The 22367-nt window shown below is 42.4% G+C and overlaps 1 protein-coding gene and 1 long non-coding RNA gene across 2 annotated transcripts; one reads left to right on the top strand and one right to left on the bottom strand.

Annotated features, from left to right (window-relative positions):
* Nucleotides 1–509: 509 nt before the first annotated feature.
* On the bottom strand, nt 510–19750 carry LOC131900480 (zinc finger protein 709-like). Its single transcript, XM_059251698.1, is given in 6 exon segments — nt 510–2573; nt 2576–3013; nt 3016–3589; nt 4135–4195; nt 4400–4526; nt 19634–19750. Coding segments are annotated over 6 exon segments (2313 nt in total). The 5' UTR covers nt 19637–19750; the 3' UTR covers nt 510–1463.
* Nucleotides 18888–20580, top strand: LOC131900481 (uncharacterized). Its single transcript, XR_009376246.1, has 2 exons — nt 18888–20129; nt 20262–20580. It is a non-coding gene; the product is annotated as an uncharacterized LOC131900481 (long non-coding RNA).
* The last annotated feature ends 1787 nt before the right edge of the window (nt 20581–22367 follow it).

Genomic DNA, 22367 nt, shown 5'->3' with positions numbered 1-22367 from the left:
ATCTTACAGCACAAGTACTGAGGCAACTGTTCATGACTCAAATATGTCATTATAATTCAGAAGATGAATATGTCCCATGACTCCTTCTATCTTCTCTCACTTGGAGGTGATGAAAATCCCTGCTACATGGTCATTGAAGGACTCAATAGGTTTCTTCCCTCTGTGAATGGACTCTGCACATTGCTTCTAAATGCCATTCTTAACATAGTTCTCTTGATGTGAGTGAAGACAAGGAAGGGTTTAGTTGAGTAGAGATGAAGCCAGATTAAGTTAGGAAAAATTCCATAATGTGATACATGCTACAGTTACTTAAATTTTCTTTTCTTTTCTTTTTTTTTTTTTTTTGAGACAGGATCTCTCTACATGGGAATAAGTATCCATGATCTCACTGTGTGGACCATGATATCCTCAAACTCAGTAAGATCCATTTGCCTCTCTCCAAAATGCACCAGTACACCCAGCTGAGATGTTTATAAAATGACCTATTTTTGAATCAGACACAAATAATGTAAGACTTAATCATGAACCATCTATTTTATTGAAGAGTGACATATCATGGAATATAATAATGTATTAATTTCAATTGGAAAATCATTTCCTATGTTCTCAATATTTTGGTTATATTCTTTGCTTTGTTAATTTCATCTCTTTAGAAATTTTTACCAGTATGTAAACACCTGTGCCATGTTGTGGATGTGACAGGCAGAGGACAACTTACAGGTGTGTATTCTCTACTTCTCCTATGTCAGTACTAAAGATCAAACTGAGGTAATCAAGTTTGGGAGCAAGTGCCTTAAGCAGGTAAGTGACCTCACTAATTCTTTACTTTAGTTTCAAAGATATTCATGTGTGCAGGTGTGTGGTGTGCATATGCCACAGCCTAAGTGTAGTAATCAGAGAAAAACTGGTTTGTGTAATGTGTGTATCCCAGAGACTGAACTCAGGTCATCAGCCTTAGCAGCAATCACTTTTATACACTGAGACAATTCCCTGTCATTCATTTGTGTTTCTGAGAAAGTGTTAGGAACAAGCATTTACTCCTTAGAATAAACTAACACAACTGAAAAAACTGGATGGCAGGATAAATACTATTTTCATTTGCAAATAAGTGAAGCTGATACTTCAAATAAGTTTTATTATTCAAATTATTCTGTGCTCCTCTATCCTTTGTTGACAATTTGTTTACAATTTGAAAAAAGACAATATTTGACTGATACAATGCTTCTACTAATCTTACTTGAGCACTAGTGAGACAGCTCAGTGAGAACACTGTGTGTGGTGTGCAAAGCTTTACTGAATTTACTAGATTCATGGTGTTTCTCTCCAGGAGTAATCCTGTCATGCCTTTGAAGAAGACTGTAACATAAAGACGCATTACACATCGACATTTGTAGGGTTTCTCTTTACTATTACTTCTTTGATGTGTGAAGATTACACTGACCTGCAAAGTTTTACTACATCAATTATTCATTGGGTTTTTCTCCTGTATAACAACACCTTTCATGTTTTTGAAGGCTTCTGTGACATTGAATACATTCATAGTTTGTCTCCAGGATGATTTCCTTCATGCCTTTGAAGATAAATGATATGTGCAAAGGCACATATTGATTACATCCATAGGGTTTTACTCCTGTATGAGTACTTTCATGTATTTGAAGATTACGATGACTTACAAAGGCTTTACCACATTGATTACATTCATATGGCTTCTCTCCAGTGTTAGTTCTTTTATGTGTTTGAAGATTACTGCTACTTCCAAAGGCTTTACCACATTGACTGCATCGATAGGGTTTCTCTCCAGCATGGTTTTTGAAATGTTTTTGAAGACGACAGAATTGTGTAAAGCCTTTCCCACACTGATTACATTCAAATGGTTTATCTCCAGTATGAATTCTTTCATGCCTTTGAAGATAAATAACATGTGCAAAGACTTTATCACATTGATTACATTCATACGGTTTTACTCTTGTATGAGTACTTTCATGTATTTTAAGATTACAACGACTTACAAAGGCTTTACCACATTGATTACATTCATAAGGTTTGTCTCCAGTATGACTTCTTTCATGTGCTTGAAGATTACTGCCACATGTAAAGGCTTTACCACATTGATTACATTCACAGGGTTTTTCTCCAGTGTGAATTTTTTCATGACTTCGAAGACTAGTGGAATGTGCAAAGGCTTTACCACAGTGATCACATATATAGGGTTTTTCTCCAGTATGAATTCTTCCATGTATTTGAAGATTTCTGCTACTTACAAAGGCTTTACCACACTGATTACATGCATAGGGCTTCTCTCCAGTATGAATTCTTTGATGTGTTTGAAGATAACTGTGACTTCTAAAGATTTTACCACACTGATTACATTCATATGGTTTCTCTCCAGTATGGATTTTGTAATGTTTTTGAGGACGACTGAAATGTGCAAAGGCTTTACCACACTGATTACATTCAAAGGGTGAGTCTCTTGTATGACTTCTTTTATGTGTCTTAAGATTACTGTGATTTGAAAAGGCTTTACCACATTGACTGCATTCATAGGGTTTCTCTCCAGTATGGTATTTTAATATTTTTGAAGATGACTGAATTGTGCAAAGGCTTTATCACATTGGTTACACCCACAAGGTTTCACTCCCGTATGAGTACTTTCATGCATTTGAAGTTTACAGCGAGTTACAACGGCTTTACCACATTGATTACAAACATAGGGTTTGTCTCCAGTATGACTTCTTTCATATGTCTTAAGATTACTGCGATATACAAAGGCCTTACCACATTGACTGCATTCACAGGGTTTCTCCCCAGTATGAGTTTTTTCATGATTTCGAAGACTAGTTAAATGTATAAAAGCTTTACCACACTGATTACATATACAGGGTTTCTCTCCAGTATGAATTCTTTCATGTATTTTAAGATAATGGTGACTTGAAAAGGCTTTACCACATTGATTACATACATAGGGTTTGTCGCCAGTATGAATACTTTCAAAATACTGGAGACTAGTGAAATGTGCAAAGACTTTTGCAATTGATTATATATATAGGATTCTACTTCCACATGAGTTCTTTGGTGTAATTGTAAAAAGGAATCAGATCTAAAGTCTTTATCATGTTGATTATATTCATAGAGATCCTCTTCATTATGGGTTCTTTTGTGTGTTTGAAGATACCTGTGATGGTTAAAGCCATTAGTAGATGATTCACATTTATCACTTCCTCTTCCTATATGAGTTTTTTCACATTTCTGAAGAGAACTGGAAGAATTCAGAGTTTTACCATACTGATTGCATGCATAACATTTTTCTATACTGTGAGTCACACTACATTTGCAAAGTGAACCAGTACAGACAGAAGAATTCCCACATTCCTTGTAATCATAAGGCTTTTTTCCAGTGTGAGTTTGTTGATGTATTCCCAGTGTAGTTGGAAAACCAATTAATTGTAAACTTGTATCACATTCACCAAGTCTACTCATAGTGGGCACTCCGACATATCTTCTAACTGTTGTAGGAGAGAGAGAGGCACATTGCTTCTTTCCATATACCTTATGTTCAAATGGTTTGTAGCCAGAGGAACAGATGAGATACCTATTAAAGGAAGAATAACAAAGAAAAGGTTTTCACATTGCATTCACACAATCTAACTTTTTGTTCCTCATAGAGATGTGGTATAGAGATTAAGGTTTCTCCATGACAGCCTTCTTGACTCTCATAAATTGCCCCTCTCAATAAACCATGGTAAGTTTTTATAAGTATATGAGCATACTAGCTTTACTATGGACTATTTGCATATACAAGATCTTGGACAGACACTGATCCCCCTAATCAATGTGTATGCCTATATAATACTTAAATGGTATGAAAATAAAGGGATGAACAGTCCAAAATGGATCTCATGGGGCTATGATTAAAATAGTGTCACGTGTTAACACATTGTTTCATTGTCTTCTTTCTTAAAGAAATGCCTTGGATTACATGGATCACCTACCTGACATTGAGGTACATTGTTTTGTGAGTATTTAATAATCATCATAAACCTGTGCTTATTTACAGTGTTGCCATTCCTTAAAGCTTCAGAGCACATTTAAAATTCTACAGAGATACAGATGTATCAGCTTGTATATAAAAATTACCTTTCATGTCTTCTAGAACTTTGATGATGTTCTTCGATATTCTGGTCTTCCCATTTGTAGCCTAAAATACAGTACCACAAAATGTATGATTTATTATAAGAAATTATGCAAAATTTAAGTCACTATCTTTGTTGAACCTAAGAACCATCCCTGACTTATTCACCACATTCTTACTTAATCACAACTGAAATCCCCCGAGAGTACCAATGATCAAGAAATGCTTGTCCCCTTATTGTAAAACATGACAAAAAACTAGCATTCCTACCTATAGCAGTGAGGTTCTTGCAGGTTTCCAGCATCACATCTTCATAGAGACTCTTCTGGGAAGGATTCAGCAAAGCCCACTCTTCAGGAGTGAAGTTCACTGGCACATCCTCATAGGTCATTGTATCCTAAAGTATCCCACATATGTATGTAATAGAAATGGTGAGACTGACTGAACTGTACAAGTATACTTCATTGAGAATACATTTACATGATTCTGTGTGCTCCATACATTTATTCCATGTCATAGAATTTCAAATGCAGTCACCAAGTCATTGTAGAAGGAAACAGGAAAGGAAGATCATGCCTCTCAATTGTGTGCCCACTAAATAGGTTATGGTGTTACAAGAGAAATGACTACTAACATAATATAGAGAGACATACAAACAGAGCAATGCTACTGAGTATACATCAGCAAAATTGTATCAAAATTCCTAACTTCAAAAAAGAAATGAACAAGGTGTGCATGGTCATGCACACATTTAATTCCAAAACTCAGGAGGCAGAGATAGGTGAATCGCTGTGATTTTGAGGCCAGTCTGGTCTATGTAGAGATTTTAAAGACAGACAGCGCTACATAGTGAGACCCTGTTTCTAACGAACAAACAAACAAACAAAGGAAAAAAAACACTCAGGGGCTCAGTCAAAATTCCTCCAAAGACTTAAATGTTCATTCCACTTCCATACTTGTCTTCCAGAAAACTAGAGTGGGCCAGTTTAAACTGTAATATGATATTTCTATGAACAAATGAAATTTTAATAAGTTACTGACTGACATATAAAAACATTCTCAAAAACATTAGCAAAGGAAATATTGAATTAGAAAAAAATTAGAGTGTAAAGTTGCATCAACAGTTAAGATAATGTGCTACTTTGCAGAAGACTTCAATCAATCCCTAGTACTCATTTGGAGGCTCACAACCATCTGTAACTTCAGATCAAGAGAAGACAATATGTTCTTCTGACTTCAGTGAAAACGAGGCTCATGCTTGGTTCACATTCATATATATAGGCAAAAGACTCAAGCATATATATTTTTTTAATTCAAAAGACTTGCCTGGTGGATGGTGGTGCACACCTTTAATCCCAGCACTCAGGAGGCAGACGCAGGCAGATCTGTGAGTTTAAGACCTGCTGGTCTATAGAGCTAATTCCAGGACAGCCAAAGTTGTTGTATAGTGAGACCCTGTCTCAAAAAACCAAAACAACAACAACAACTCACACCAAAAGAAAACAACAAAAAAATTTAACAAAACTTAAAAACATATAGAAAGGTAGGGAGAATGTTAAGCACCTGTAATCCAATGTGTGCTGGCTAGTTTTATGTCAACTTGACACAAGTTAGTTATCTGAGAGGAGGAACCTCAAGTAAGGAAATGCCTCAAAAAGATCCAGCTGTAGACAAGTCTGTAGGGCATTTTCTTAATTAGTGATTGGCAGAGAGGGCCCAGCCCACTGTGGGTGGTGTCATCCCTGGACTGGTGGTCCTGGGTTCTATAAGAAAGCAGGCTGAGCAAGTCATGGGGAGCAAGCCAGTAAGCAGCACCCCTCCATGGCCTCTGCATCAGTTTCTGCCTCCAGGTTCCTGCCCTGTTTGAGTTCCTGCCCTGGTTTCCTTTGATGTGCAGTGATATGGAAATATATGCCAAAAAAACCCTTTCCTCAACTTCTTTTTTAGCTGTGGTGTTCTATCACAGCAATAGAAACCCTAAATAAGACAAGTTGGTACCAGTATCATGGGGTATTGCTTACAGACCTGACCATGTTGTTTGGGGAGGACTCTGAAAGGGCTCAGAGAACTGTTCTGTAGGAGCTTGGAAGATAAGAATATTGAGAGCAGTGCAGAAGATGGAGGCCCGGCTTCTGACATTTCAGAAGGAAGTAAAGACTCTTCCAGACCTTTTGTGTGAAGAATCTATGCTCTCTGGTCCGCTGGAGCTGAAAAATCTACTGTGATTAACAAGAGACCAGAACCACTGAAGTAAAACCTTTCCCTATTGAGACAACTGATGCTGGTTAGCTGGAGCTGAGAAATTTGCAGTGATTAAGAAAAGACCAGCATCATTGAGGCGAAATCTTCTGGGCAGTGTTTCTTCAGAGTCAGTACACAGAAGCTGTGTTCCAGAGGTGGCTCTCTTCGTTAGAGTTTTGCTGAGAGCTGCTGGTAGCAATGGCTTTACCAGAGGCCATGGGAATATACAGCAGGTGACAACTAACGTTCAGCAGGTTGACTCACTAGATAATTCTCTGATGGGGAGCCCCACTTGGCAAAGCCCCACTTGGCAAAGCCCCACTTGGCAAAGCTGTGGGGTGATTGACTGTAAATGACTGGTTGCTTCTCTCTGTAATTTTTCTCACCTGCCACTACATTTCTTCCCTTAAAACAGCTATGAATATTTTCCCCACTGATTGTGTTTGGACCACATACAGCTGTGGATGGTCAGGAAGATGGTTTCTGCTTAAGCTGTATAATTTTGATGAATAGAAATAATACTAGGATATTTTTCATAATTGAAATAGGCAAGTAACAGTATTCTCAATCACAAAGACAGCTAATTTTAGATTTTAGAACAAATTCAAAACAGACTAGCTGCCCCTGCAGAGACAAGGACAATACACAAGGACAAGTTCTTATGTGTCTGTTAAACCAAAGTCTGGCTGACAACATTAAGACATAACCCCCTAAAGTAATTGACTTTCTGTAAATAGCCCTACCACTCAAGGTTCAGCCAACTAATTGTTTATTGTTAAGTCCTGAATTTCAATGTCACTTTCTGTTTGAGAACCCTACCACTCAAAGCTATGTGCTTACTTTACTCACCATGCCCAGTTGGCGTGACTTCTCTAGCCTGAGAAAAACTCTGTGACTTATCTTGTGTTGTGAGAATGGGTCAGACCCTGAAAATGTTTAACAAATAAATGTCCAGAGTTTGACTGTTGAAGGTGTGTGTGTGTGTGTGTGTGTTTTTGTGTGTGTGTGTGTGCTGAAAGGGAGATGTATCTGAGTGTACAGAGGGAAAAATGTGCATGAGGGATGTAAGAAGAAGTATGAAACAAGAGATGTAGTTATATGAGAGAGAGATGTAAAGAGAGATAGAGGTGGAGAATGTAGAAGAAGCATATGAAGAGATGTAGCTGTGCGCAGAGATACATGGCTGTGTGGAAAGAGATGTTACTGTGTGGAGAATATAGCTGTGTGGAGAGAGATGTAATTCTGTGTGTACAGAGAGATATTTCAAGATCAACTAAAAGAGAAAGTTATCATCAGAAGGCGTGAGTGCTCTTTTTCCTACCCCACAGACAGAAAAAGTCTAGCCCTCACCCTATTCGTGGATTTTTTTGCATACTCTGGAGGTGGTCTTGGAGCAGGCTCTCCAAAGAGTTTCTGTTGCTATGAAGAGACATTATGACCATGGCAACTCTTATAAAGGAAAACATTTAATTGAGGTGGTTTGCTTACAGTTCAGAGGTTCAGTCCATTATCATCATGGTGGGACATGGTGGTGTGTAGACAGACACGGTGCTGGAGAAATAGCTGAGAGTCCTATATCTTGCAGGCAATAGGAAGTGGTCCGTGTATCAGACTGAGTGAGGCCTGAGAATATATGAGACCTCAAAGCCTGCCTCCAGAGTGACATATTTCCTTCAACAAGGCCATACCTATTCCAACAAAGCCATACCTCCCAATAGTTCTATATCCTTTGGGAGTTATTTTCTTTCAAAACACCACAGTGGCCAAGGTTGTACCTTGCACTGGCAGGTGGACTTAGTAGTGTAAGAGTCACCCAGGCCTTACTGGTTTTAAAGGCATGAAGGAGTCATGAAGGGCAGCTGAGGCTTGGCATTGTGAGAAGTCATTTGAATGGAGTCATGCAGAGAAGTTGAGGTTTAGCACCACAAAGAAAGCCTAGGAGAGGCTATTGGTGAAACTGCAGCCCAGTTGCAGCAAGAGGCCTGAGCACACTGGAGATGCCAGTACCGTGGGATGACTACCAAGACCAGCAGCAGCGGTGAACTGGAGGCAGCTGGGACCTGGAAGACAGGCTGTATGCGCTGCAGAGGGCAGAGCTAGAGAAGTGACTCGAGTCCCTTGGAGGAGCCCAGAAGACAGTGAGTCCGGGATAATTGGACACTGAGTTATTTACACTGTTGACATTTGTTTTTGCTTTGTTCAGACTGTGACAATGACCTAGCTCTTCACAACAAGTGCGCTGATGGTGGATCCACACCTCTCCTGTTCTCCAGATCCAATCTCCCCAGACTCATGCCCAGCATTGTAGCAGAAAACCTGCTGTGTTCTCCCTTTCCTCTCTGACCTCATCCTCAATGGATCACAAAGATCTCCTCCAACCTTCCTTTCCCTAACACATCCCAGTACCCCAGCCTCCAACACCATCAGGCATTCACGGTAACACACCAGCTGAGCAGGCTGGGGAAACAGGTAAGCTAACTGAAGACCTTCACCTCCTTTCCTCTACTCCAAACCCAATACCCCAGGTCTCATCTCTACCTCTGCAACAGGACACCAGCTGCAGACTTCCTCCCCCTCTGCCCACATCTCCTGTGGATCCTGCAGATCTTCTCCCCTCTAACCTCCCTCTCCACACTTGTTGATTTATTCCAGCCCCCAATTCCAGAAGGCATGTTCCTGCTAACCAACAGACACATCCAGCTAATCAACAGACCACTCCCACCAGGGAAGCAGGCAGGCTGTCTGTATATCTTACACTCTCCTTTTGTTTCTCTAGATCCAACCCATGAGTCTCATTGCCAGGGTCATAGAAGACCCTCTGGAGTGGCCTCTGTTCACTGTCTCCCTCCATTCCAAGCGGATGAAATAAGCAGATCCTCATGGAACACTCTACTCTGCTCCCTACTGTGAATCCCTTCAGATCCCTAGCCTATCCCTATTCTTAAGTGTCAGCTCCCAATACCCAGCAACACACTTTACCTGGAACCACATTGGCCAAAACTATCAGGTCCAAAAAAAATGTCCTACCAGGCAACACATAGCCAGTCCAATCTCTGGAAATGCAGTGAGGAAACAGAAATCAAGAAACAAAACACCCACCCAACAAAGACAAACCCAGAAATCAGAACCTGTCCTAGATCTATTAATCATCCCAATCCTAGATGCCTAGATGACAGAGTAAAAAGACAATCTATAACAGTCAGGGCAATACGTCTCCACTAGAGCCCAGCTATTCTACCACAGCAGGCTTTGAATATTCCAACATAACTGAAATACAAGAAAAAGACCTTAAGTCCACCTGTATGAACTATAGAAGTCCTTAAGAGGAAATGAATAAATCCTTTAAAGAAATCCAGGAAAACATAAACAAGCAGTGTGGGGAGAAGAATAAAAGAGTCATCCCTGGGATAGTGGTCTTGGGTTCTATAATAAAGCAGGCTGAGCAAGCTATGAGGAGCAAACCAGTGAGCAGCACCCTTCCATGGCCTCTGCATCAGCTCCTGCCTCCAGGTTCCTGCCCTGTGTGAGTTCTTGTCCTCACTTCCTCCATAGATAAACAGCAATGTGGAAGTGTGAGCCAAATAAACTATTCCTTCTGCCAACATTTTTGGTCATGGTGTTTCATTGCATCAATAGAAAACCTAACTAAGACACAATGATTCAGGAGACTCAGAATTAATGTTATGAATACATACCATCCTGGAGGGAAAAAAATGATACCCTCTGCCGATACTGAAAAGTTAAGATGTGAGTAAAGCTCAGCAGAAGGGCAAATGCTTCATATGTACAAAAGCCAAAAAATATAAAATAAAAATATCAGGCCAGAAAAATGCCTTTGTAAGGAAAAGCAATTGCTTATATTTTATTTCATATTATTTAGGGATGGCGTCTGTAATGGTGGTGATGGCGTGGCTGCATGAGAAGGAAGGAAGCTGCTCGCTTTCAACCACCAGAAAACATACATAGATGACAAAGTGTGCTGATCAGATAAACACTCAATGCCAATCCCCAGGAACTACCTTCCTCCAGGAAGGCTCCTCCTCCTAAAGGTTCCATAAGCACCCCAATGAAAGCCACAAAGCAGAGACAAAGTCATCCTACCTGGGAGATTTTCAATTCATGGCATGTTCACATGCCATGACAGACTCACAGTCAACCCATGATGAAAATAAAATGCATTTAGTCTAACTTCAAAGATCTCCATATTCTGTAATAGTCCCAACACAGGTTGAATGTCAGTTTCTTCTGACACTGAAAGCAATCTCTTGACTGTAGCATACTGTAAAATCAAAACACTAATTATATCTACCCAACATGCAATAGCATAGAATACACATTTCCTTTCCAAAGAAATAAGGAAATATTGGACCAAGGCAAGCCTGAACCCCTGCTGGGCAAACACCAAATCCTGCAGCTTTGTATCAGACACCTAGGACTTCAGTTTCAAAGGGCTTAGATGGCTCTTTCTCACTGCCACTTCTCACACATCTTACTCTTTAGTTAAGTTCACTCCATACATGAAGCTACTCATGGCAGGTATCTCAAAGTTTGAGTATCTCAACATCTTGTGGTCTCAAAATGCAAACAAGACTTCATCAACATGTATTCATGCCATTAAAAACTCATTGTCTCCTTACTGAGGTCTTGACTCTGCCAAACAGATGGCTGCAAAAGTGCTGAGCTTTAAGTCTAGAAGAATTCATAACCTTTAAAATTTGCATCTATCTTCTTTCAAGTAACACAGATGATACCACCACACAGGGTTCTTGCTTTGGATGGATCTGGCCCCATTGGAACAGAGCAGGAGTAGGTTCTGTATGAAGGTGATTTCTGGGACCAGGAATCACCTTCCTTTTCCTTCCATAGTCAAATGTTTGGCTGGGTGGGCAATGCCCTTACGACAACTTTTCTATATTTCCAAGGAAGAATAGGTGCCTTCTCTTTAATAGTGCTAACTACCCTGGTAACTGTTACCTCTGTTTTAGTACATGACAGCCACCTAGGCTACCAAGTTCTCTGCTCCTCTTGTTGCTCTTTTACACTATGGATCCGCATGAGTTGTCAGTAATAACCATGCTACAGACTGATCGTTTTGTCAAGAAATCAGTATATTATTTTCATTCAGCCTTAATTTCACATGACATGGGCAGAATACAGGCAGATAATATGCTAAAATATTACTCAAACAACCTGTCTTAGTGACTGTCCTATTCTTGTGAAGACACATTATGACCAAGGTGACTCTTATAAAGGAAGGTTTCTAATTTGGAGCTTGATCACAATGCCAGAGGATTAGAGCATGATCATGAAAGGATGCATCAGGGTAGGCAGGCTTGGGGCTGACAGGTACATCCTGATACACAGGCAGGAGGCAGAAACAAACACTTGCCTTGGTGTGGGCTTCTGAAAACTCAAAACCCACCTACAGTGACACACCTTAACAAACAGGGACACACCTACTCCTACAAGGACACACCTCCTATTGTTACACCAAGCATTTGAATATGAGACTGAGGGTGATGAGCACAATATAAACCATGAAAGGAATATAACCTAAGGAGAGAGAGCTCTAGAGGAAAAGACAGAGGGTGTGTGTGTGTGTGTGTGTGTGTGTGTGTGTGTGTGTGTGTGTGACAGAGAGACAGAGACAGAGACAGAGAGACAGAGAGAGAGACAGAGAGACAGACAGAGAGAGAGAGACAGAGAGACAGAGAGAATACAAAAAAGGAAACATTGCACAGTAACAGGAAGGAGTCACCTCCTCTGGCTGGGTTACAGGCTTCCATAATATAACCTTCTCTACCCCATCTAAGAAGAGATTAAACAATATAGTACCTCCAACCTTAGGTTTACGTTCCTATCTTTTCTCTGACTGCATGGCATTATCCCTTGTTTTCCTCCCTACCCTGTTCTCTCAGAGAACCTGAGAACCTTGGATCAGGTGTGGTGGAAGCAATGAAGGCAGTTAGTCTCTTGGTGTGCTGAAGTGTGACTGTTGTAGACGATGACATCTGGAAGCTGCATTTCTAACTGGGTAGAAGTGCCTCATAAGGCTACTAAGGTTTTAAATTTGATTTAACTATTTAATCCACAAGTTGGATTCTGAAGGTCTTAAATCCGAGCCAACATGATCACAGCCCAGACCAGACTCAACTGGGATAAAATGGGCTCAAGTAACATCCTGTGTCTGGGGACTGAGGAGCAGTTGAAACACCTGGATGACAACACTTGGCTACCACATTACAATCTGTGTGGGAAGACACATGGAAGGACTCAACTGTCTCTGCTTGAGGCCAACGAACTCTTTTTTCCTGTGTTACTTTGCTGTGTGGGGCCCACATGCCTAGGCCATAGGCACCATCTCCTCTATAGTCATGCTGACCTCACTCAAATATCGTTTTAAAGAAGAGGGTGTACCACTGCACATTTAAACTTTGAGCAGTGTGGATCTCACCAGGACCGGTACCTGATGAAGAATGGGCTCGCCTTAGCTGGGAGCTGAGCTAACCTTGAGTAGAAAGCAACCATGTGGTTTGCTGCCAACTTGGCTTGTGACCTCATCACGATGGAAGCAGCCATGTGACTAGGTTATCATCATTTCTAATGGTTTCAGTTAAAAAAGGTAAATGCTATGTGACTTCTTGGTTACTACAACCACATGGCACAATCAAAAAATGGTGACACCCATAAAATTCCCGAGTCTTCAGGTGATTATACCATTTATACTAATAAGGTGGCATTAGAGTTCCATGGTGTGTTTGCTTTGATTTTTTTTTTTTTTTTTGCTGTTGTTTGTTTGTATTTTCGAGGTTTCTCTGTGTAGCCTTGGCTATCCTGGAATTCACTCTGCAGACCAGGCTGTCCTCGAACTCAGAGAGATCGGCCTGCCTCTGTCTCTCAAGGGCTGGGATTAAAGGTGTGCACCACCACTGCCCATTGCTTTGATTTATTTTTAGCACATTGCTTTATCTGATGTATAATGGCTTCCATTGGGGAGTGAAGAATTTTCTTAGCTACATGCCTAAAACACAAGCCAGGAATCCAATAAAGTTCCTAATCCTCTACAATGGTTAGAATTGGAAGGCTCATGGGAATTTGCATCAGCCTAGAGCCAATCTTGGGAAAGCACACATCCCAACAGAATCAAAAGACTAGAAGGCAGGGTGCTAGATAAGCTATAGCCAGTGAGCAGCTAGAGGCTGCAGACACAGGCTAAGCTGGGTCTTAACACCTCACCTCATGCTCCAAGCCCATCGTGGAATATCCATACCTGGTTTTTTTTTCCCCCCAAAGACACTTGGGACTCTTCTGGTCCACTGTGATGTCCATTCTTGTATCTCCCCAAGCATGCTCTGGGAACCCATACTTTTACTTTAATTCTGCTTACTTTGAAATAAACACGCTATGGGAAAAAAACATCCAAATATTGCTTCTTTCTTCAGTTATTTTATATGTTTTCTGTGTCCTGTAGTCTCTAAACTATGAGTACTTAATCCCACATTGAATATGGTAAACTAAATTGTACCTTTTCTAATCCAGGCAGCCTGACATAGAAAGCCATCTCTAAAAGGGGACTTTAGTCTGCGTCATTTCATGTTCAACCTCTATTTAGATTGATAATGTGACACAGATATATTGAGAAATACAACAGGAATTGACAGGTTATAAATGTGGAGAGCAGGGAAACCCCACTCAATGAATTCAAAACATTGTCAAGTCTACCAAAAGGAGGGTCAATCCAGGTTTCAAAGTAAACTAGTTTGTCAAGCAAGGCTTTGACTCATTCTCACATTGATGGACAATTGGTAAAAGGGCTACAGGAGCCTGAAGGTCTTCTCAAGCCCACATGCGATCAGTTGCACAACTGTCCTTGACAAAGAGAAGAAAAATTACTTTGGCCATCTGCACAGTCTTCAGCACTCAGCAGGAAAGTTTAACCAAAGACTAAAAGACTTGGTAACAACCCAAGGGATCACACACCACAGATACAAGTGTAAGTCTACAGGAGATGTTAATTAGACAAATATATTTCACTAATATTTCCTTCTTGATAAAAAGATGTTGTCCAGATGTAAGACATCAGACTTTGGCTCATTGAAGTATCTGCCTGTAGCCAAGGGAGACCAGCCAGCATTGTTTTAACATAAGCATGAAATGATGGTAAATATCTCTTCTCTCCCATGTAGAAGCCACATGGGAAGGGCATCATGCTGACTTTTAGCTCATGCAAGAACTTTCAAAGGATGTGAAAGCTATGATGGGTTCATTGCTCTGGAGAATAACCTTAGAGGCCAAAGGAAAACCAGGAGTCTAATGGAAGGAGCTCTTTTGAGCAGATCAGGACAGTCTAATGGACTTTTGACATTTTAATCCTTCAAGACACCAGCCATGGACCTCCTTTCCTCTCTACATCTGACAGTTGGGAATCATCTCTGGTGGAATACCCCAATATTGCCACCTGATACTCCAAATACAGTTGGAAGAAGCCAGATTAATTGTTCCAATCCCGGTATGGTTACTTCTTCAGAGAGGGTGAGGTAAGAACTGGCTAAACCATTGAGGGTAAAAAATCCTCAAACAGGGCTGGAGAGATGGCTCAGAGGTTAAGAGCACTGGCTGCTCTTCCAAAGGTCCTGAGTTCAATTCCCAGCAACCACATAGAGGCTCACAACCATCTGTAATGAGATCTGGTGTCCTCTTCTGGCCTGCAGGGATACATGCAGGCAGAACACTGTATGCATAATAAATAAACAAATCTTTAAAAAAAAAGAGTCCTCAAACAAAAGGAATCAGTTGCTTTCTTGACAAAAAGCCAGAAGTGTCACTGGAACTCTCAGCAGTTTCATCCTTACCAGAGATCAAAGATGCCAAACGTGTGTGGGAGCTCTGATGTCTGAGCTAAGGGAGTCCAGGGGCTTTAGGAAGGAGCAAAGTTAAAAGCAGTAACTAAGGCCTGCTACTAGAAAAAGCCCTGTGGTCAAGAGAACAGACTGTCTGGCCTGCATGAAGGTCTAAAATTAAATGGAGGCAGGTGAATGTCTCCACCTAGAAATCACCCCTACAAAGCAGGGAGCTTCAACTTAAGCCATATTAATGAAAAAGATGCAATACTTAATTCTATGTACTAGGGGCCTGCCTTGGTATTGTGGAATCAAGCAATAGTGAACAGGTACAGTGGGCTGGTGAGATGGCTCAGCCTCGAAAGGCTAGGCTCACAACCAAAAACTAAGCAGGTAGACTCCTACCCATTGCAGTTTCTCATTCAAAGATAGGACAGAGTGCATCTTAATGAGTTTGAAGAAAAGGGTGTTTTAAAAAACTATAGCTCAGGGGGCCTGGAGAGACGGTTAAGCAGGTGAGAGCACTGGTTGCTCTTCCAGTGGACCTGGGTTCAAGTCCCAGCACCACATGGCAGCTCATAGCTGTCTGTAACTCCAGTTCCAGCAGCCCTGATGCCAATGCACATAAATAAAGTTTAAAAAGTTTTTTAAAAAAAGTTAAATAAGTTTTTAAAAAAGCCATAGGTCAAATTTAAATAGGAACAACAAAGCAAAAGGAGGCCATGAACTTGAAGGCAAGGAATGATTTATGGGGGGCTGGGAGCGGGGAAAGGAAAGTCCAAATGATGGAATTACAGTCCCGAGAAATTGTCTGAAAACACTGAAAAGGCTTTACGGTCCCGTGCTAGGGGCCTAACAGTTTATGTTGGAGCACACCAAGGATCACCCAAACCCTTTCTCTTGGGCTGTACGTTTTCAGCCAGCAAAATAACAGGCCAGTTAGGCAGGACCACAGCCATTAGTCCAGCTCTGCTGTTCTGGGTGAACTAGTGGAACTACAGCAATTTGGTTTCTAGAAGGAAATTCACTTCTTTATCCAAAATCTTGGTTGCCCCGGTCTGTGGAACCCAAATAAACATTGATCAGGACATTTATCAATCACCTAAAACTGATTTCCTAAGTGCTCACTGGCAATTTCAACTGCAGACAAAACAGGAACCCTTGCAACCTCATCCCTTTCTCTGCTGTGACTACCCCAGCCTGCAGGTAGGCAATGGACGCAGATTCCCACACTGCTTCCTCTGCATCAGAAAGCCCTAATAAAAGCCTGGGCTCCATGAGGACACTCAATTCCTTGTCTTTTTCCTTCTGACCTGCATATCTGTATTCTCAGCCCTGGGTGGCAGAGGCAGGTTTAGATATCTCAAGGACATAGTATCAGGCAAGCCTGGGCTACATGGCACATTGCTCTCAAAATAAATACATGAATAACCACTTGAGAAACATCAAATCAAGTCTGTTCTTTTTCTGGGATGCTTGAGACAGGGTTTCTCAGTGTATCCCTGGCTGTCCTAAAACTCACTCTTAAACCAGAATGGCCTCAAACACAGAGATCTGCCTGCCACTGCCTCTGAAGTGTTGGGACTAAAGGCATGCGTTGCCACCATCGCATAAATGTTCGAATAAAGTTCTTAGTAACTGGGAGTCACTGGAGAACAGAAGTGACACTGTGGTGTCTGAATGAGAAAGGCCCCATATGCCCTGTGACTGAGTACTTAGTCATCAGGGAGTGGCACTGTTTGAGAAGGATTAGGTGGTGTGGTCTTGTTGGAAGAAGTGTGTCATTGCAGGTGGGCTCTGAACTTTCAAGGGCCCAAACCTGGCCCAGTGGCCTTCTCTCTTCTTGCTGCCTCCAGATCCAAATGTAGAACTCTCAAGTACCTCTCCAGGACCATGTCTGCTTGCATGCCACCACATCCCTCACCATTATGACAATGAACTAAACCTTTGAAAATGTAAGCCAGCCCCAATTAAATGCTTTCCTTTATAACAGTTGCCATGGTCATGGTGTCTCTCTACAGCAACAGACACTAACACAGATACCAACAACCAGTGTTTAAAAGAGGTAAAAATAAACCTTAAAAACACATACCTATACTGACTGTGAAAGAGTAGGTCCTTTCCTGGTAGAGGGAATGTCATAAATAACTGATTGTATGGTCTTCTCTGTGTAAAATGTTAGCTACTGACTGCTGTACGCTAACACACAAGCCACAGTCAAATGCCCTGTGTCTCAATTCTCACCTGACTGAAGTGAGACAACCAGGATTGTACTTATCAACACGAGAGAATTGCCCAATTGTAAATTTCAGTGGCTCAAAGCAACATCCATAAACTGTATACACACCAATTTGGTTTTCCTTCATTCACATGGTATGAATTAACAGACTGGGAAATACACAGAAAGGCGCTCGCCCTGTCCCATCAGATTCTTCTTCTGAAACCCCTGCAGCTCACTGTCTTAATATTAAACAACTTGTAATCCAAGCCGTTGCCTAGTCTGTTTCCCCTGTGATGTATACTATAAACTATTCCCTCTATTCTGGCCTCAGTGGAAACCAGACCATGCTCCAAATACAAACAAGTTTCCTGTTACTGAAATGGACATCCCACTCTGTGACTCAGATGGGTAGATTTCGCACTGTGAGGTGCCAAAAACCTTTAATCCAAGAATTGAGGATTGGACTTAGGGGGACAGTAACGTCAATGGATTGTGGGGCTACACATTGGGATCCATGCAACCTTAGAGCACACTATTAGACCTAAACAAAGAACATTCTCTTCAGTAATTACAAGCCTCCAGCTCTACCTAACACACAAAGAGGAGCTGGCCAAGAACAGATTTGCTAAATCAGATACACCATAGGCTTATGCATTCCACATATGTCAACCTGGAGAAATGCTGCTTACTGCCCTCCTGCTAACATGGCTTGCTCAGTTTGACCCTTATAGAAGTCAGGACCACCTGCCCAGGGTGGCACCAACCACAGTGGGATGCCCTATTACATCAACCACTAATCAGGAAAATACCCTATAGGTTTACCTACAGACCAGTGTGACTCTACCTTGTGTCAAGCTGACCAAAGCAAACCAGCATACCTACTGAGTCATCTCACAGCCCCCAAAGACAGATTGTTAAGCAAACCTCAACTCTCTTAACACTGGCTTTTCAGCGTGTACATGTGCACACACAAAAAGTTTTGAAAATCTGTCATGTTTAGGACTGGAGAGATGGCTCAGCAGTTAAGACACTTGTTGCTCTTGCAGAAGTCCTGGGTTTGGTTCCCAGCACTAACATGGTGGCACACAATCATCCCTGCATCCTGTTGCAGGTGATCAGATGCCTCCTTCTGTCTTCTGTGGGCACCACACACACACAGGGTGACCACATATGTATGCACATGAATCACTCATGCACATGAAATAAATACATTTGGTAAATTAAAAATACTACTCCACATCTCTCATGTCACCATAGATTAAACAGCCAGAAATACAAAGAAATTTAACAAATATCTGTAACTTTACAATTAAAATAATCAAGGAACTCAAACAAAGGAGAGAAATTCCACAACTGTGGACAGGAAGCCTCAATATTGTGTCAGTACAGGATGTCAGCTATAGATTCAACAACAGTACAATAAAAAGTGTAACGGTTTTTCCTATCATCAACAGAAAACTGACGACTAAAGGTCACCATGAATGAAATAATAATCAACACAAGACTGAGTAAATAGTACACAGAGTGAGATCATGTGACTTCAAATCTTCGCACACAACCGCAATGAAGAGTGTACCGTGTGGGAAAGAATCAAGAGATCAACAGAACTTAAGAGAAAACTTAGAAATAAAGACGCAATTAATATAGAGTCAATTGTGACACACGAGGCCAGGAAACCCTAAGTCTGGCCCTGCTGACACTCGTGACTGGACCAGCCTGGCATCCCCATGCAGATGTGTTAATGACGCAAACCTTACGTCCTGCACAGAATTAACTGCAGACGGATCTACACCTGAATGTTCAGTGACAAGCGCAGAACTTCCAGAAGACACTAGAGAGACCAGGGCTCTGTCAGTTACCAATCTGCCTTCCCTGGCGACTAGGATAGCGGCGCCTGCACTTGCTTTGCATGGTGACGTCACAATAAGGAACTATCCACACAGCATACCCCCCCATCCCCGTGTTCTGCGCAGGCGCAGCCGCAATCTACAGATGCAGCTTATTCAGAGGCCGCAGGACCCGGGAGTTACAGGAACACTAAGGACCTCGGGGAACTCACGTGACCCCACCGGGCACGGCGTCAGGGCGCCGGTTCCCACAGCCCGGTGAGGACCCCACACCGGCGCCGGTTCCCACAGCCCCGGGACCCCACACCGGCTCCCGAGCCTCCTCCCCGGGTGGGGACGGCGGCCGCTCACTCACCATGGCCGATTCCGAGCTCGCCCCGCTCTCCTCGCAGCTCCCGGCAGCCGGTCACAGCGCAGGACATGGAACACCAGCGGCTCCCTCAACCCAGAGCCGGGGAGCCTGCAGCATGGCAGACTGGAAGTGCCCGCCCCATTCTGACTGGCAGTCCGGCTGGAGGCCATGATTGGCTAGTGATGCCTGAGTGATAGGAGCAGCTCCTTTGGGGACAGAGTGCTGTGAAGTGAGGCAGCAGAATGATTCCCAGCCCTGGCTTCCACCCTAGGCACAGAGCTGCCCCAGACCTGCAGAGATTGGCAACACAGCCGCACTCACGCCTGGACTGCAAAGTCCCAGCTCTTTTCCTGCACTCAGTAGGCACGCCCCCTTCTTCCTCCTGGACACAGGATTTTAGGTCTCAAACCGAGGACAGACAGCTGAGGAACCTGTTTAACGTACTGAAGCAATTTTAGGAGAAAGTATCTGAACTCAGATGTTACCCAGTAGGGCCAGAGTAAGTGTCTGGACTGGCAAGACCAACCTTGGCACCAAACCGTTTGTAGTGCCATGGCGGCCTGCAGAGTGGGGTGAGGGGCTCCCCCTATCCCAGCTAGAGAGAAAATTGTGGTACCTTGATCCTTTGCAGGGACCAGGTGCTCTGGTAGAAGCTCCACCTCAGTCCCTGCCATCCATATCATATACCTAAAGAGTCTGGGATGATCAGGTGGAAGTCTCCCCTCTCTCTCCTCAGACCCGCCAAACAGAAGCTCCTCCCCTAGAGTTGCCCTCCTATTACCCCCACCCCCTCAAAGGCCACCAAAAGCCAGCCCCTCCATGGGGCTACTCAAGACCATGCCTACAAGTTATTTAAGGCCTGGCAGCCATATTTGCCATGGGACTTCCCCTGCCTTTCCAAGGGTCACCCAGGATTGTTTTGCTCTGTTCATTAAATCTGGATTTATTAATTTGGCTTGATTGGCTTGATCGGCGGCTGAGGAACCCAGCAACTGAGGATTTAAAACTTATCACTAGGCACCTGCTGAGTCAGACCTCAACTTTGTCCAGCTTCTTGGGAGTTGAAGACTCATTTTGGGGACACTAGTAGGTTTTACTATGAAACTGAGAAAGGACAAAGGAAACCTGTCAGTTTCTGGGACGACCATACTTCAGGCCAAGTGTGGAAAACGTAATATTATCTTCGTTTTTGTAAAAAGAACACTTATTAAAAATGCACCAGAAATATGCAATCTCTTAAACTATTATTCTATAGAAAAGTCCAATCAATGTATATACAGGATTTTAGTCAACTAAACCCTATGTGGTCAAAATTAATTTGTAGTGCATTCCTGCTGAGCTCCTGGCCTGGTTCCAGAGAGTAGCACCTAGCTCTAATCCTTCCTTTGTTTAACCACACCTTTTGTTTCTCTTATCGCCCTAAGTGAATCTTGTTTGAGAGTCAAGGATCAGAGAGTCCCTCAAGGATCAAAGGCCTATGCAAAATTTGGTTCAGGAAATCCAGGAAGACCATGGTACCTGAGAAATCAAGTAATTTACACTTGGTATTTGGTCTCTGGGAGCTCCTTTTAGGTTGCTTTGAAGGAACGGAAATTAACTGGCTAAAGTGTAAAAAAGAGTAAATAAATATGCCCTAGGTGAAGGGAAAGTGCTTCAGTCCTTCCAGGCTGGACCCCCTGCAGCCATGAAAGGCTAGATTCATTCTTAAGATGCCTCTGAGTCTTCATTCCATGGACCCATGTGAACCCACACACTCATGCCGTGACATTCAGTAACATTAGTGTTTACTTAATAACTCCATATTACTATAAAGCCTTGTAATATTCTGATGACTAAATTATACATTTTTACTGCCCACTTGATATATGAGTCTACAGATTCATTTTTCTCAGTTCTGCATCATTAGTAAAAAATAAGCCACATTAAGAATAAGCAATTTTACAACATGCTCCTATTGTTTTATTTTCCTTGTCAGAGTCTCACTCTGAAGCCTTGGCTGGTGGGGAACTCACTATGCAGACCAGGCTAGCCTCAAGAACATAAAGATCAGTTTGCCTCTGCTCAGAGCGCTAAGATTAAAGGCCTGCACCACCCTGCCTGACTTTTAGTAATTCTGCACATTTACTAATGAAATAAACATAAGCTAGGCGTGGCACACAACTCTACTCTGCACCGAGGACTCTGTTGCAGGGAGACCACAGTGAGATTTAGATAAGCATGGTTATACTTGAGACCCTGTCTCATATGTGCAGCCTCTGACATCCCAGCATTTTGGACCATTAGTGTCAATCTTTGTCCTGGAGTCTACTTGGATCTATGGCACCCTGGCCTTTGCCTCCAAATCCACTGTCCACTTTTTGACACCCTGTCTGGAATCTGTGACGGTGCTGAAGCAGCAGCCAGCAGCAGTGGCAATGGCATGAAGAATCCCTGTCCAGCTGCTTTACTGCTGGGCTCCACTGCTCTGTGGAGGAATTTCATCCTGTGTCCTGCCTGCAGGCCTTCCACTGAGGGTTCTTTAAAGCCACACGAACACTTGACTGGCATGTTCAGTCTGGCTCACTGTATGATTTTGGCTCAGGTGATCTAGTTTCCCACGGCTACTCATTTCTACCTGACCTTGGGAAACAGCAGGTGGAGTCACGTGCTAACTCTGATTACAGAAGTGGTTGACAGTCAGTGACAGCCCCTGGATGGATTAGAGGTGCATGTGGTATATTGTCACAACTTGTAAACA

Source organism: Peromyscus eremicus, unplaced genomic scaffold (genome assembly GCF_949786415.1).
Source record: "Peromyscus eremicus unplaced genomic scaffold, PerEre_H2_v1 PerEre#2#chr22_unloc_1, whole genome shotgun sequence".
In the NCBI taxonomy this organism is placed as follows: domain Eukaryota; kingdom Metazoa; phylum Chordata; class Mammalia; order Rodentia; family Cricetidae; genus Peromyscus; species Peromyscus eremicus.
Note: the sequence above shows the minus strand (reverse complement) of the source record. Positions and strands in the feature narration are given on the sequence as shown.